Below are 16,895 nucleotides of genomic sequence, written 5' to 3'. Positions count from 1 at the left end.
AGAAACAGCTACATTTGTTTAGATGTGCAAGTCGAATCTACAGCATGAACAGAAAAATCCTACTTTCAGCATGTCAGTCCTATTGAACCCAGCAGTTAGTCTGTGTTTGGCATATGATGTCATGTTTTTTTCATACAGTTCATTTGACATTTTACATTATTTAGCTGTTTCCTTGCACCTGCATCTTGAGCACAGCGGGTTTGCCTTTTGGGGCTCTGTTAGAAGTGTCATCAAAGCATCAAATCACTGATTGCCAGACCTTTTTAAGAGTTAATGAATTCTGCCAAATGACATTAAAGCTGCCGCCTTTTACTCACACTTAAATGCACTCAGATTACAGATGAAAGCTAAAAACAATAAACAGAAATATTTCTGCTTTCCCCAGATGTATTGCAAAAAATGACCAAAAGTCATTTTGTACATTTCAAGTATCTTAATAATAAGCATTCTATCATTTGGACAAACATTTGGACATTAATATGTATGGTCTTAGGCTGGTAAATGTCAGGCTAATGCTGGTGTCATTAAAATATCGTTAAGTAGCTTATAATTGTGATTCAATAGTTGAATTACTACAAAGTAAATCAAACTGTAAAATATTAGACGGAAACAATTATAGAGTAGAATCATTCATTCGTCTAAAACAGAAGTTTTAAAATATTACTTTTGATGTCTATTTTCTTTCTTTCTTTTAGGATAAAATATTTTAGTAAATATTTGTGTATTATTTAGGGCTGTGAACATGAACACGTTTACTCTTGTAATAAATCTAGAGACCTTAATATATTCATTTGTTTTTAACGCAAATGATTCACATGAATTTCCTGCTTCATTAGCAACACAGAGACTCATTCACCTTAAATATCCTTTTTGTTAATATTAAATAATGATGACAAACTGTGACTCAGACTGAGAACAGAGAGGGAGTCCTTCGCTCTTACCAAGCAGCAGAAAAAAAAAAAGTAGTAACTGACTGGGATGATGAAGCGATATGAATATGTACAGGCCAGTTGTTAGATCATGAGGCCTCATGTTCCGCTACAGTTCTGCGGACCATCAGTGAAATGTAAGACCTGCACTGAAGACTGACTTTTTTTTACAGTTAAAAGAAAAAAAAATCATTTACAGCATGTGGAGGCTGTTTATGCTTTATAATGGGGTGATCTGACTTCAAGACAGGGAACATCTATGCCAAAGACACCTTGCACTAGGTAAGTCATTCATTGAAACATAAGCTTGTGTGATCAAGTTAGGGTGCATCTGGCTAAAATGGCACAAAAAGCAAACGTAATTGTCTGAGTTGTACTGTGTTTGCATCAATAATGCAGCGTAACAGATTCTGTATGGGTAGAGGTGTGTGCGATGAGCTGGATGGGCTCAGGTCATTTTGCCTGAGCAAAAGAGGGCGGCTCGGGCCCCACTTGAAATCGAAAGTGTGACACCTTAAACAAAAAAAAATATCTAACTACAGAGCAGCATCCTGTTTCTGAAACTATGGACCAGATTCTCTTCCTGATTGTTCTGAATTCTGAGCCTAAGCCTGTGTAACATGAACCACAGTACTACTTCTGCAGCTAAAATTGGGCCCTGAACTGTATTGCTGACTAATTACATATGAATATGAATCTCAATCATAAAAACATGAGTAAATCAATATATTAAAAGTGACAAAAGAAAGAGTCGACAGAGGGGTCAGTGAGTGCAGCTCACCTTCTTCCTGGCTAACAGGAGGTCTTGGTAGATGTTGGATCGCAAAAAGCGTGCATAGCTGTCACTTTTCATTAGCTTGAATATGTGCTCCTGCAAGAGAAAGAAAAGCTCATGAGTGCGTGTTGGCCTGGAAGGAAAGGTCACGAGAAGGTCACTCTAAGTGGAAGAATAGCAGAGGTCTGAAAGTTGTAATTGGATGTATGTTTGTGTGACTCAAAGGGGGCTGAGGCAAACTATATGTGTGCTGATATGAACGGCTGGGTCGTGTTAGACAGAGCTGAGGGCTGTCCCGCCAGAGAGAGGCGTCCCACGTCACCCATCACCAACCCACTCTGATGCAGCGGAATCCATGGTGAGCCGAGCGAACAACCTATTCATGGCATTACTCGCCTCATTAGGCGCAGGCACAAACATACTCCATCATTCTTCTCTCCTCTCTCTCTCTGTGTTCCTCTGTGGCCTCTCAGTCAAACTCTTCAGTAACATGAGTGGGGTGGAGGGGTTCTGTGTTTCTGTGGGCAAGTGGATGGGAGAGGAAATCAACAGCTGATGTGTGTGTTTGTGTATAAACAGGGATGTGGAGAGGAAACCCATCTAAAGTCAGTGAAAGCACCTTTTACTTATGATAAAGGCTTCACTTTCAACACATTTTTGTTCCATTATTCGCTTTCTATTCAGCACTAGAAGTGATCTTTTTTTCTTTTCGTGCATGGACGCAGGTGTGCTGGCACACTGTGTCCCTGGTGGTTTTTTTTTAGACTAGCTAAAGCGTGTATTCGTGTGTCTGCGGTCATGTATGCATGATGTGAATCCAGCCACGAGAGAGAAACATCACAGTCCACCTGAGCATCCTCGTAGCTGTAGCGTCCGGGGTCTTTCAGGTTCTGGCTGGTCCGCTCGTAGCTGTGAGAGTCCAGGTTGATGGAGCTCGGTGCTCCCTCGGCAAGAAACTCCTGCCAGATCTCCTGAGCTCGGGATGACACGTCCTGAAGCGGCCGCCGCTTTAGATCCTGCACCGCTAACCAGAATCTGTAATGGCATTGAATAAGTGGTCAGTAGTAGTTTACCTCAAGTATCATAAACTTAAAGTCATTATTAACAACATATCATAATATAATGTATAAACATAAAGCTGGATTTTAATGCAGTAGGACAAAAGGAAAGCAGCATTTTAAAATTTGACTGAAAAAAATAATAAAACATTGAATCATATTTGATGCAATGATTTGATGAAATCTTAATCAGTGAATTCACTAAAGCTGCAACATTAATGTGGCATTAGAGTACATTAAATACAATAACTATGTCACTGGTGGCCTTGTGGTCAGAGCCAGTCCCATGTACAGAAGCTGTAGTACTCGACTCTGGCAGCCCGGGTTCAAAACCGACCTTTGGCTACTTTCATGCATTTACATTCCCCTTTTTCTCACTCTATCCCCTGTGATGTCTCTACAATAAAGGCATAAAAAGCCTTAAAATAATTCTTAAAGAAAAAAAAACAATATCTTATTTAAAATACACTAACTTCACCTACTGTTTTCTTGGGAGATTGTTTTTTTATACTGTAAACATCTGTGCCTGAATGCAAGCAATTAGATTGAAACAAAACCGAATAATTGCAGGGGATAACAACAAACAAACAGACGCAGGAAAGAAGCAGGAAGATGCTAAAAAGAAAATAGGGCCGTGGGCACTGAAGTCCAGCAATTATCCAATGTACCTCCACTTTACAAGTGACCAGTGATATGAAGAAAAGATTTGTTATAGATTTTTAATTTAAAATGTACTATGACAGCCTCACCGCAGGTTCTCTGAGCTGAACTCTGACTCCAAGAACTTCAGGAACTGGTCTCTCCCTGCTGGATCTTTCAGCGCCTCCTCCAGAGAAAAGCCCCATTTCTTCACTCGCTGCTGGCTGGGGTCTCGACTGCTTTACAATGAAACAGATTAATGAGGAATCAAATATACAGAGACCAAAAAGAGTTCATGTTTTACAAGTTTCTTCCGCATGTTGTCTCACCTCGCCTCCACGTCCCAGAAAGACGTGTCGTCGTTGATCCAGGGGTTAGAGGGCTCTGTTGTTGACACAAAGGGGTCATATTCCATAAACTGCTCCGTGTAGCCCATCAGACTGTCTGCCACTTTGGAAACCTTCATACAGTGTCTGTCCAGCTGGCTGTTCAAGAAGGTAATCTGGTGAAGAGAAAGAGTAATGAGGAATCTAAATAAGGGAACAGCCCATCAGTCTGCGTCCCTGACCGTCGTTAGGATGGATGTGTGAGGCACACTGTGGTAACGGCCTCTGTGAATACTGTCACTCCATCACTCACCTCCTTCTGAACGTCCTCTTTGGTGGTCTTCCTGGTGGGCTGGGAGCTGATGTGGACTGGACTCGGCTGGCTCTGGCCGTCGTCTGGTACCCCGTAAACAGACTGAATAAGAAAGGAGAGAAAGTTTAAACACAGCTAAACTGCAATTTGATGAATGATGGGTAATATTTTTGGACCTTGGTCCGATTTCCCATACTGAGGTCATGTCCTTAACGATACGGTACATAACCTTTTTTCATTTTAATGTTGGTTAAAAATAACACATTTCTAACCTAGCCTGTCATTAACTAAATTGAATTGGAGTGTTCCTTTGAATGACTGATCTGTGTGTCTGGGGCCATATTTGTGTCCAATCAGCATTAGCTTGCATGTAACTAGCCAATCACAGCGCCACTGTGAGGAGAACTAGGAACAGGTCTAATTTTAGGCTAGCATCATCCAGGATGTGTTTATCTTTCCATCGCAATGTTCATGTTGCTTATTACCACATTTACACACAAATTATACACGTTGAATGAATAATTAATATTTCATTTTTAACTACTTCAGTTAATGATCTGGATTGGTGTTCCATATTTATAGACATTTATTCAGTATTTTCAGAAAAAAATATTTTATGAACTCTGCATAATTGTATGTATTTTTCTATGAAAACCTTAACAGATAATTTACAAAACAATTCTGGTGATGCTTTCTCTCTCCTGTTCTAATTAGTTTGAATAAAGTTTATTACCATTTATTCTACCTGTGGGAAAAAAAGGAAAATACATTGTTCTTTTTGTTTCTACTTTTACTGGAGGAAACAAGTCAAATCATTCTAGCCAGCACTTATAGAAATCATGTTTTCATTTCACTCTGCACGGTAAACTCAAAGTATTATATAACACTAAGTTATGTAACATGACTAAAATGTTTTATTCTCACTTTCCTCTCAGGGATTATTTTTCATTCATAACAAAACAAATGTTTATTTTTTAAAGTTGTTATTTTGGTTTATTTACATGGCGGATTTCAGATCCGACCCAAAAAGTACATAAAGATTTTTGTAATTAAAATAACTTAACAAACATGCAAAAAATATTTCATACATATGTTTTTATCAATAACCAAACATGTTTTTCATTTATTTTATTTGAAATATAATTCAGATTTTAGTCATTGAATTTCCCTTTTCCTGAATTTACCCCAAAAATATTCATGTCATACATCTGGGGGTTAGGTTTAGGCTTTTGGCTGAAGCCCTGTGTGGTAGTGAGTGGGATGAGAAGTTTGCTAAAACAACAACAACAACAACAAAAATACACTGTGGCAATTATAATATAAGATTTGTTGAAGCTGGATGTCATGTATCGCAGGAGCTTGCTTTGTATCCTCTGCTCACCTTTTTTACCCTGTGTGGGTTCCTCTCTCTCCGGCACTTGCGGATGTCCATCTCTGTGGTGTTGACACAGCCTGGCTGTGGGAGGTGGCACAAGACAGAGGGTTGTTTCTGTGTCAGATAACAGTGTTTCTACAGCTTGGATTGTCTATGTGTATCTTACTCACACAACACAACGCTGTTTCTCTTCACAGTCACAAAGAGCCGATATGCAAATCCACAGCTCTGATTCTATAAAGATTACCCAGGGGTCTTAGCTGAACAGTGTGTGGAACTGAAACTGATGTTAACAAGCTTTGAATGCAACACCGTCCTTTTTTTCCTTTTTTGATCGTTTCCATTTTATACAGTGCAAGCAGCTCTCTCACTCTCTCTCTCTCTCGCTCGCTCTCGCTCTCGCTCTCTCTCTCTCTCTCTCTCTCTCTCTCTCTCACACACTGTTAAATCTCGAATGTTGTTGGAATACAAGTATCATAAAATAGAAGAGTTGGATGTTTTTGAAAAAAAGTGTGATTATGAAGTTGAACTTTTTTCGTCGAAAGACTCTGAATCACATTTGCAGATGTTATTCCAAAATGTTAGTAATTTAAATAAAGGATTTTTTTAAATCTCTCTCTTCTCTTGTTTTTCTTTTTTCATGGTTTCACCATTCACCAACTCACCACTGGGCGATGAACATCCCAGAACGCCCTCTCCTGGCTGTCCAGAATCTTCCTCTCTGCCTTGTCCTTCTTCCTGTCGATCCTGTGAACATACAACGCAGACCGCTCAGGTCAAACCCAATAAGTCAGGTCATACGATGTAGTCACACACTCTCACAAACACACACATGTAACAACAACGAGGCAGATTTGAGAGCAAAAAGCCAAAGAGTGTGTGTCTCAACCTTTCTGTTCACCTCACCTGCCCATGTCTGGCTTTGCTGCTGGTGGGGCCGAGCTCTTACACAACAGACATTTACTGATCCGTATTTGAAATGACGTGTTTACTCTGCAGATATCAGATGACCTCTTTTTTTTCAGTATCACAAACCAGCAGCTACCCAACAATGGCATGACTTTATGAACTATTTCTTGACAATAACTGTAGCTTCTTCCTGACTGAGTGACTTGAGTTATTAGTGCTGTGATTACACACACAGGCCACCAGATGGAAGTCTAACTAAAAGACAGAAGTTTGCAGGATTGTGTGTGTGCTTAATTCCACAAGGGAATACTTGCTGGATTTGATGCATGTAACCCTCCAGTCAAAGCAGGCCATAAGCACAGCATTGTTAATGAGCAAGAATTGGCGCAGCACCAAACGTACACGGCACACAAAGCATTACCTCTTCCTCTGGGAAATAACTCTCAAGTCATGCATGAAGCGAAAGGTTAGAAATATATGAATATGAATACATAAACTTAACTCTCTGTGCCCTGACAGCAGTGTGTGTCACGCTTATGTCAAGAGGTGGCATGTTGTAAATCCCATTAACATGTATACTCACTTGACTTGAGCCTCAGCTTGCATGAAGATAAATTCCCACTTCCTGGCGAAGGCCCTCTGCAGCCGGGCGAGGTTCTCCTGCAGGAACCAATCAGACGAGCCGTTAGTGGAGGAGGTTATTTGAATTCAAGGCCTTCAGATGATTACATTATCCATTCACTGTGATGGCGTGCCATGACTTTGGATTACTGTTGATGAGATGAAACGGCCTCTCAACAAAGGTGTCCTTGAACATTTGGTAAACCTCTGCTGCCAGACAGTAATTTGACTTTCATACAGAGACACTTTTTGTGTAACATGTTATTGAAATCCATGTAATAACTTTAATGCTCTCAAACTTTTTGGAATTACATTATTCTGCTGAGATTTTAAAAGATTGACTCTATCCTGCTGCATGTGTGCAGTCAATCTGAAGCTGAAACAAGCAGCCGGTTAGCTTAGCATATAGGCTGGAAACAGGCTAGCATGGCTCTGTCCAAAGCTAACAAAATTTGCCTACTAGTTAATATCACCAGATAACATGTTGTGTCTAATTACTTTTTTTCCAAAATCAACACTTAAAGAGCCTAAAAATTGTGAGTTTCATGAGTGGTTGTGGCTTATTCAATTTGTTAGCCAAGATCATTAGCTTCCGGAAATCTTAAGTTTCTTCATGTTTTACAGAAACAAGGTAAAACGTTAATTAAGTGACCCTATTAAGGTGCTGCTAATTTTTTTTAACCCCTGAACCAAGCCATGTTAGTATTGTTTCCAGCTTTTGTGTTAAGCTAAGCTAACTTGCTGCTAGCAAATGCTTCAGATTTACAGTATTCAGTTTAAATTCATTTATAGATAGCAAACAAACATTCCCTGTCAATAATTCCAAGTGTTTTATTTCTTACTCTTACTATAATTAAAATTATGGCTCGAAAGCTCTAAAATGTAAAGCTGTGAAAGCCATGTAATATTAAGTGCATACTTAAAAAGACTGCCTGATCTAGCATCTGTCAAAGACACATTCATTAAGGAGAAGTAATTAATTACCAACTATCAGGTCAGTGTACAGTGAGAGCAATGAAGCCTGGAGTCATGAAGTGACCTGAATTATAGAGAAAGGAAGTGTACTGGACAACAGTTGCAGAATAATTTAAAATATTGAAGAGCAGTGCATTGCTATTATATAACAGCAGGAGATCAGCACTGCAGTAATGCCCCTCTTGAGACTGTATTGATCTGCTGATTCCAGGTAGGCTTATAGATGTGTTGGCACATATTTTTGAGAAGGTCAGTGACTGTACTGTTTTCAGCCGAATGGTGCTGCTGTGAAAAGACTTTGACAGATTTGATCAAGCTTTTTTTTTTGCTGTTTTAAGCCAATTTTGACTTTTGAAAGCCGGTTTCTGTTTCAGCTTGTTTGTTTAACAGCAAGTAAAAGATCACCGTAAAAAAAATCAGAGTATTAGCATATAACGGCCCGAGCTCATGTGATAGCAACGAACTATAAGCTTCCAGGAAATGGCAAAACCAAAATGACAGATTACTCACAGCCTCATAGTCGGCTAGCTCCAGTCTGGCCTTATTCTGCATGGTGCGCTTGCACAGGTAAATGGCTGGAGGAAGGAGGAGAAACGAGAGAAAGAGTGAGACATGTGGAGTATGATGGATGGGCTGTCTGCTTTGTAAATATAGAACTTTATATTTTCAGTGGATTAACTGAGGTTACAGCTACAGAGAAAAGAATCAGTGCTCATGTCAGTGACTGTCCCTTTATTTTGTTTGGCTAGTCTTGTCCCTAAGGAGTTTTCGTAGTAGGTGTTCCTCAGGGCCAGATACATTACAGGGAATGGCCCAGTGGATCGATACTCAGTGAGTGTCAACAACAGATCTGCAGCATGAGCTGTCTTTCAGCTCTGAAAGAAATGGCACGGCCGCAGGCAAAATCAAGATTTTACTGGTATGAAGAATGAGGCTAAAAATTGAGAGACAGCGTGTGACTCACCGTAGTCTGTGTTCTCGGGCTCCCAACAGTTTGAAGGCCAGAAGTACGGAGACTGATGAAAACAAAAAGAGATGAAACAGAGTCAGTTTTTGTTTATTTGCTCATATAATGAGCATGAAACAATACAAGTCTTTATTATGAATGTTGGAATTGTATCCCTTCTATTACCCATGCTCCCTCTGCACTTCTACACAAAGTCAAAAGAAGAATCATTAATTCTGATGATGATTCATGACGTCCGTTTGCTGTGCGTTACTCTCTGGGGAGCATTAGTAGCTATATTCTCTCTATCCATATTTAATCCTCTTTTGCAAAATGATATTACCCATTCAGAGTTCATTCTTGAGTCCATTAATAATGGATCACTCACATCTATCATGCATTCTTAATATCGGGCCAGAATTAGAAGTTGGTGGTACTCAAACACATTTTTCATGACAGTAATTAGCGACCAATTACAAAGGGCTAGGCTGACGTTGAGGAACGTGCTTTTTTTGAATGTAGTGAACAAAAAGGCGATCATACTCTCGTTCAATATGATGACTGTCTTCTTACATTAACATTGCAGATGCGCGAATGTTCTGCAAACAACAAAAGAGGGTTCTCTTCTGGCAAAATAGAAGCTATTTTTGGACTAGCAAAGAAACATCCCCATGTCAATAATCCTTTCATTTCAAATACACCGTGGACTCCTTTTAAATGTTGTGATGACGTGGGCCTGTTGCATCACAGCAACATCAGAGGGAATATTTTTAGCCCCTTGCAGTATGAATAAGTGTGACACATGCTGCCTTTCCTGCGCATGCACAGTAATGGCTTTTAATCCTGAGCAATAGAGGTGAGGATAAATGCATTGAGAAGTAGATTTGCTAGTGGTTGCGGGAGCAGGATGAACAGAGAAAAGTGCAGAACCAGCATGCGAGTGGCTCAGTGCTTCCCATAGGGTAGTCTGCCACGGCTGGCTTGCTGGAATGAGATGCTAATGGGTCAGTCACAGTAATGAGTCAGAGCAGAGCCCATAGCTGTCAGAAGGACCCGTCAAAGTTCATGCTGGATCAGATGGAGCAAGAAAACAACACCCTACTGACAGGCTGCACGAGTTGCCTGTAGGCCCACATTGGGTGGCCCACTTTCTGCCCTGACACAGTAGGGATGAACACTCTCGACCTTGGTGGGGTGAGTAATACTCTTAGAAAGGATTGCTCTAATAAGCATGATGCAATACACATATCCTTCCATCGTCTTATTATTCTATGTCATAGACTGTATGAAAGAACATATGGACGGCCACACAGCTCCAAAGAAGTGAGTGAAGAAAATGTAGAACTCCCCCTGGCTGACAGGCTGCAGTATAATTTATAAGCCTCACCTCCACCATGTTAACAGTTGGGGTATGGGGCCAACTTTTAAATGGACTATGGGCCTGATTTACTAAGATCCCAATTAAAGAGTACTGAATTGCATGTTTGTTTCAACAAACTACACGTTTGGTTGGTGTGCGTTTTGCGCGTGATCTACTAAGAAAAATTGCGTGAATGACACCAGGTGCAAACCTTGTGGAGGCGGTACTATTTAAGTTAGGTTTTTGCGTGTTCTACTGGTTTACGTCATGGAGAGCTTGGACGGAAAGCAGGATTACTGCAAGTGCAAAATAGGTATCAGTGGAAGAGATAATTAAACGTACAGTATTTTCGAGTTATAGCAGATAAAACTGAATATTACAGAAAGAAAATTTGGCTTATAAGAAAACCTCGGCATTAAACAGGGCCTCTCTTTTCATCCCTCCATCTTTTGAGGATGAATTGTCATACATTGCGCAGGAGGTGCGAGCTGTCTCCTCTGTGGCGATCAGGCGCGACACTCGGCACATTGTTGCGCACCAGACAGGTGGCCAGCGTTGTGTCTGATCGGACATAAATGCTCTGGCAAGCGGTATCGAAGACGGGGGTCCAAGCAGTGGTGAGGTCCCCCCCATCCAAGCATAGCAGCAGCGGGCTGTAGAGGGAGGAGACGCATGCACTTTGGAGAGGAGCGCACCAGAGGGCACGAGCTGCTGGGGGAGAGACTGCCCGAGAAAAAGGAAATCCCCAGTTTAGAATATAATGTTGCAAAATGAAGGAAATAGGAAGAAAGAAATGTCAATGTTGAAATTCTTTAGAATTCAGAGGTGTGAATGTTCAAAAATAGGTAACGATAAAGTTTAATCGTGGTGTTTCCTGCTCTCATTCCAAACATATTAACAGCAGTCTTCAGGGGGACTGCCAAGAAAAAAAGAGTCAAAGGCCAGAAGGCCCCACCGAGTTCTTGCACTGCTTCAAGGAGTTGTACTGGGAACAATGGATGAACTGGCTCGGACACATATTTGCAGAGAAAAGGTATGTTACATGACCACAGTCCTAACATCTCTCACAAGGAGCCATTGTGTTTATCTATCATGCAGCAATGGTGAAGTATAGAATCCAATATTTGCATTGTACTGCAATATAAACACACACTTATCTACAATGCTGTAGACAAGTTTAACTGCCAAAATCAATATTCTTATCCATGTATGCAACAGTGATTTTACCCACTGGTTGAGTGGTCTGGCTGTGTAGGTCATCAACTTTCAACTTGGTCATGCAAGCTCATAAATGCCAAAAATAATTTGTTCCAGGTTTTCTCCTGCACATCAAAGGTCTCTGTTCCGGTATAGCTCTTGGTTTAAGATCTGCTCACTCTCTCTCTAGGACATGACTTAAACATAATCACGAGACAAAGAGACAGTGTGGTTCAGAACTCAATTTGTTTATTATAAATATTTTCTGAAAGAAACTTGTACAAATATATATATATATATAAATTATATAAACTTGTAAAAACAACAACAAAGATAAGACCAAAAAGCACTTTATACAAGAACATTTTTGTAGAAGAAGGTTATAAAAAAAAAAAAATGACACAATAGGTGCTAGACAGAAACAAGTGAGAATACAAAAACAAAGTGTGCACAGTAGATACAGTAATGCTCGTGTGAATGTTTATGACCTACACATGTGACGGGCCCAAGCAGCACATGTCACATGTGGTGGACATAAACATTCACAGGAGCATTATGTCCTGTGCAGATTTTCACTTTGTGTTTTTGAGGTAATGATGCGTTTTGAATTCACTTTTAAATGGGCTTTTCTGAAAGGGTCAGGGTTTTTAGCTCTTATTCTCCAGAAAAAAAGCAGCTTGGGATAACTACCCGGTTTCCAGTTCCCAGACGCCCATGTTGCCAGATGGTATACTGGCGGTATGCAGAATAACAAATAAATAGTACTCTCGGTAGTCTGCCCCTGGGTGTTGGCCATCATGGAGTGAAAGAATATTGTTCCAGGTCTGCCGAGCCAAACGCAGGATGCCTTCATCTAGACACTATAGTTCCATGTGGGCCCTCCTGCTGAGACAGTCTGTTGCATCCTGTTGGCAACGCTAGTTTTATCAAGATCAGTTGGCGTGATTCGGCAGTTGTGGCACGTCCAGACGAGTTACCACTATGTGGAGCACTTCATCCCTCTCCTCCTGGGACAGCTGTCATAACTGTGCTTGGAAATTGAGCAACAAGCATTGTTTTAGATTACCTAGACTCAATTAAAATGAGTGTTTATTCATTTAAATATATATGACCAACCGGAAACTCTGCTGTCCTCACAGCAATCAGCTGAGCCATCCTCTTCCTGTCCTCTTCACTGACAGATGCAGCTTCTGCTCTTCCTCTGCCTCTCCCCCGGCTCGTCCTCTCCCACTTGCGCTCCCCCTCCCGCTTCTTGGGTCAGTGCGCTTCGCCAAAGAGCTGCAAATTCCTCAGAGCCCGATTCCTGACAAGAGAAATATTTACATTTCTATAGTTTTATTGAGCTAAATTTCATATTTGAGGCACTCTGACTGACTAACAGTGAAATAAACAATGGTAAGCAGTGATGATACTACAAGGTTAGATTTTCATTGTCTCAATGCAAGACCAATTTAGTACAATAACATTACCTGAAAATTTCCTGCACTCAGTTTTATTCATTGAGTCTTTTTCCCAATATTAACTCAGAAGTCTGTGAGTGTCGGAGTTCTTTTGTTATGGTGCTTGTCACTGCTGTGTTACACTATGCTCTGAAGCAGTGCAGCTGTTTTTCCTTTAGACATAATGTTACTCGACCATAAAAAATAATATTGTGCTCCAACACAGTTCAAAGACACTTATGCAGACTAAGTTTACTGCAAAGACACCTGTGCTTACATTTTCTAGCCTCTGTAAAAGCGACACAGGTTATTGATAAAGCTGGTCAGCTGACAGTAGCTAATGCAGTTAGCAGTCAATGTATCATGCAAAGACGATGAATTTGTTCAATGCTGTGATAGGTAGAAAGCTGATAAGGCTATATAAATCATATGAAAACAGTTGAGAAACTATAGTCTTTTCCTCATCTCCTAGATCGTTTTTTCAAACTATAATCGTACAAAAGTGTAACTTCACTTACCTTCTCTGTTAACATGCCGGTAAAATCACGTTTAGATTTCCTGTGTGTTGCGGCCGATGGTCAGTATGCTCGTTTGGATTATATTAGCGCGGCATGGAGAGCGAGCGACAGGTTACTGATGCAGATTATGTAACGGCCACCCGGTGTCACTATCAACACTGTATTTTCAGAAGTTACATATGGGGCCTTTCAGTTAAAATACATAGTTTTTGTCGTCATAGTTAATTCTTATCATGATGATTCATGTCCAAGAGAAATTTAGTTTGAATTAACCATTTGATGTAAAAAAAAAAAAAAAAAAAGAGTGGCGTAACTTCTTGAATGACAGCTCTGCCAAATGCAGCTTCTGCAGTGTTCTTTACTCGAAAACATAATAAAAAACTATCAATATAGTCATGAAATTTTCCATAACTATGAGCGTCTGCTTCAAACTGACACAAGAATCTGTCCTTCTGTGGACAGTGCCAACCTGGAGGATCTTTGATGTTTTATCGGTAATGTGTGCTTTGGTTTTTGGAAGGAGTGTGACGTCAATTCTGTGACTCCACCAGCCAGATCCCTTCTATGCATGTCTTGGCTCCAAATGAAGTCACCAGCTCAATGTGTCAGCCGCCATCACAGAGGCATTTGGCTTCAATTTTGTACAACAGGAGAAGGTGGAAAATGCTATGTCCATATTTATATGCAGTCTATGCTCTATATTCATCCTAACATCAACAGCCCGCCCATGATGGAGTTTCTTTTGTACCTGAAAGCGATAAAGAGTCCCGTCATCTTTAAGAGTAAGGACATGGTCTGAGATGGGGAAGATGTAGCCGTGGGCAGCTATTAGACTCCCGAGGTGGATGGCTTCAGCTGTGGACATGAGAGTAGGAACACAGACAGATTGAAACAGCGTTCTTCTGCAATTCCTTGCCTTTCTCTACTGATCTTGCATGTAATGGGAGACATACCTGGATCCTCAACGGAGAGGTTTTTCATCAACCACTGAACAATGTCTGCCCCTGTGATTCAAAGAAGGTCATTGGTTACATAGAAGTGTCACAAAGTTTCATGTCTGCAAAAGTCTCAACAAAAGCTGAAATCCAGAAACACAATTGAGCCTTGAGGAAGTCTCTGTCTGTTCAGAGCTGCGGGTCAAATCCGTCAAAGCCGAGGAGGTGTCACAAAATAATGCTAACAGGTTTTTCAGTTGCTCTCTGCTCCTGGACAGCACAATATTTTTCACAGCCTATGTTTTTGGCAGAGGCTGCAGAGAGAGATCGCGAGGCCATCTGGCCTGAGGGAGCCATGTGAAGAAGTGACTCCAAAATAACCTCTGGGGGAGCAGGGGCGACCCCCTCGTCCAACACTAGTGACTCATCCACACACAGACACATGAAGGCGTACACAGACTGAGAAGACAGAAAAAGAAAAATCTTTTTTTTTTTCTGCAGTGAGACATGGACAGCTTCACACCGCAGGCTGTATCCTCGGTGCTGAGGTCTTATCGGCAAAGACATCACTGGCCTCCAACCGCAGTAGCTGCAATTTAAATGAGCCCAAAAGGTCATATTTGCTTTACTGATGCTGTCTCGCAGAGTGAGGCACTTAACACACACAAACACGTACACACAATAATCAGCACATCAAGTATAGCAAGCCCTTGTAAAGGGAGAATCACACAAGCAAAGGGGTCACAGAAGTCAGTAACAGCAGCCATTGTACAGTAGCGTAAACAAGCACGGACACACGGACACACTTATGAACACATGTACTAACCTGATACCACACTGGGGATCTTGGAGAGGAAGCTTTTGACAGTCCGGATGGATACACCTCCCGCTTTCTCATCTTGTATTCGTGTTACAATGTCTTCAATCTGAATGGAGGACAAACAGAAAACGTGAGGTCGTTAGGTAACATTTACTAGCAAATGTGAGCTATTTAGCACTCATGATATGCTTTGATGAGAAATTTCTTGCCTTTCAGTTGACAAACAGCAGCATTATTGACCCAGCCACATATAAAATACATAAAGCTGTCAGTATTTCTGTAGGCTTTCATCCTAACGGCGTTGTAAGGCAAATTACTCACTTAATAAAAGCCATGTAAAATTAGAAAAGAGACGTTAGGGCGAGGACTTTGTTGATTTTAAAGACTCAGGTGCCCAAAACTTGCAGTTTATCATAATAATTTAGCAGTTGTCAGGTGGTGTGCATTGGCCTCGTTCTGAAGAGATGGTAAATTAACAGCCCATGCTGCAGCTCCACAGTGTTTCAATGGTGGCTGCCACGTTCCGTAAGATCTTTTTGCCCTCCAGTCCCCCCGCGCCAGATAACAAGATAATCTCAAAATTCTCCTGGTATTATCTTTAAGAGTCAAGAAATAAACACAAGCGACAAGTGACATCCTGTTTAATGCACTCCATGAAGCTAGGCTATAGAACGGCGGAACAAGATCAGAGGAACAATACATGAACTGGCAAACTATAACTCTTGTATGTGTTTGAATAAGAAAGTAGATGCACATTAGGCTGATTTACTCAACAACTACAATAGCTTAAGTAAGAAGCTTTCTTGCCAATAGAGAAGAGCTGTCACAGCTATTCCCCAGAGACAGAGATAAACATCACACCTCCGACTCATTCAGAGCTCAAATAACAGCAGCAATTAGGCCCAGCACGGCGGGGCTCGACAAGCCACTCAACCACTACAGAGCATTTACAAGTGAACAAGCAGCCACTCAAGGACAGAGACAACCATACACAAACCTAAAGAAATCCACCTAGATTTCTGAACACACAGTAGCATGTGGTTTATTTTTAAAGGATCTGTGTTTGGTTAAGTCCTTGATCAGGTTTTTAAGTAGCCAGAGGTCATGTATCGATGTGAGGAGTCTGTGATCTGTTGCATGACGGTGTTCAGTTAAAAATCAATAAGAAAATCTGGATTTTGCACACTCGTATTGTATCAGCAGCCAACCACATGCAGTTCCGTTGCTGCTAAGGTTGATGTGTTGGCTGTTTAATTCTTTATGGCTCCCTAAGCATCCATCTAGTAGGCACACTCAGATGATCGCACACATACACACCAGCACATTCCCTGCCTCGGTTATGACTAAGCTTATTAGGTGAATTTCTGGAGTTCAAGTTATGGTCGTGGCACACTCAGATTTAGAGAAGCCTTTTCGGTTTCATCTTATCTAAAATAGGCTGTGTTCCCTTCGCATCCCTCTGCATTAACAGCTAACTTAAAGTCTGGCTCACAGACACATGGCATCACACTTTGATCTAGATTGTGCCATACATACAAACTCCTGGACTCCCGTCTCAGTCTTTTCATATTCTGCATTCAGCATTTAACTCAGCGTAGCTCTAAGTGAGATCCCAATATTACACTAGGCGGACAGGCTCTGAAATATTGAATATAGTTCTGTTATGTTCATGATATTGATTATTCACTTGAATCTGGATGAATAATTGCATCTGATTTAAACCATTTACTAAAGGCTACATCTAGCACCATCATCAGGTT

The 16,895-nt window shown here is 40.9% G+C and overlaps 1 protein-coding gene across 6 annotated transcripts in view; it reads right to left on the bottom strand.

Annotated features, from left to right (window-relative positions):
• Nucleotides 1-16,895, bottom strand: part of LOC109981324 (regulator of G-protein signaling 6) — a 44,449-nt gene that overhangs the window by 2,726 nt on the left and 24,828 nt on the right. For 3 of the 6 annotated variants that reach the window (XM_065947741.1, XM_020630057.3, XM_020630059.3), the window contains exons 3-15: nucleotides 15,142-15,241; nucleotides 14,334-14,384; nucleotides 14,129-14,235; nucleotides 8,885-8,936; nucleotides 8,431-8,495; nucleotides 6,908-6,984; nucleotides 6,081-6,162; nucleotides 5,422-5,496; nucleotides 4,041-4,142; nucleotides 3,731-3,903; nucleotides 3,512-3,640; nucleotides 2,553-2,739; nucleotides 1,711-1,800 (exon numbers count right to left, since the gene is read on the bottom strand). In XM_065947741.1, coding sequence (XP_065803813.1) covers nucleotides 1,711-1,800; nucleotides 2,553-2,739; nucleotides 3,512-3,640; nucleotides 3,731-3,903; nucleotides 4,041-4,142; nucleotides 5,422-5,496; nucleotides 6,081-6,162; nucleotides 6,908-6,984; nucleotides 8,431-8,495; nucleotides 8,885-8,936; nucleotides 14,129-14,235; nucleotides 14,334-14,384; nucleotides 15,142-15,241 — 1,290 coding nt within the window. The remainder of the gene's footprint in view (nucleotides 1-1,710; nucleotides 1,801-2,552; nucleotides 2,740-3,511; nucleotides 3,641-3,730; nucleotides 3,904-4,040; nucleotides 4,143-5,421; nucleotides 5,497-6,080; nucleotides 6,163-6,907; nucleotides 6,985-8,430; nucleotides 8,496-8,884; nucleotides 8,937-14,128; nucleotides 14,236-14,333; nucleotides 14,385-15,141; nucleotides 15,242-16,895) is intronic. The other 3 variants (XM_065947742.1, XM_020630058.3, XM_020630060.3) reach the window with 1 other exon arrangement.

Source organism: Labrus bergylta, chromosome 18, assembly GCF_963930695.1.
Source record: "Labrus bergylta chromosome 18, fLabBer1.1, whole genome shotgun sequence".
NCBI lineage: Eukaryota > Metazoa > Chordata > Actinopteri > Labriformes > Labridae > Labrus > Labrus bergylta.
Note: the sequence above shows the minus strand (reverse complement) of the source record. Positions and strands in the feature narration are given on the sequence as shown.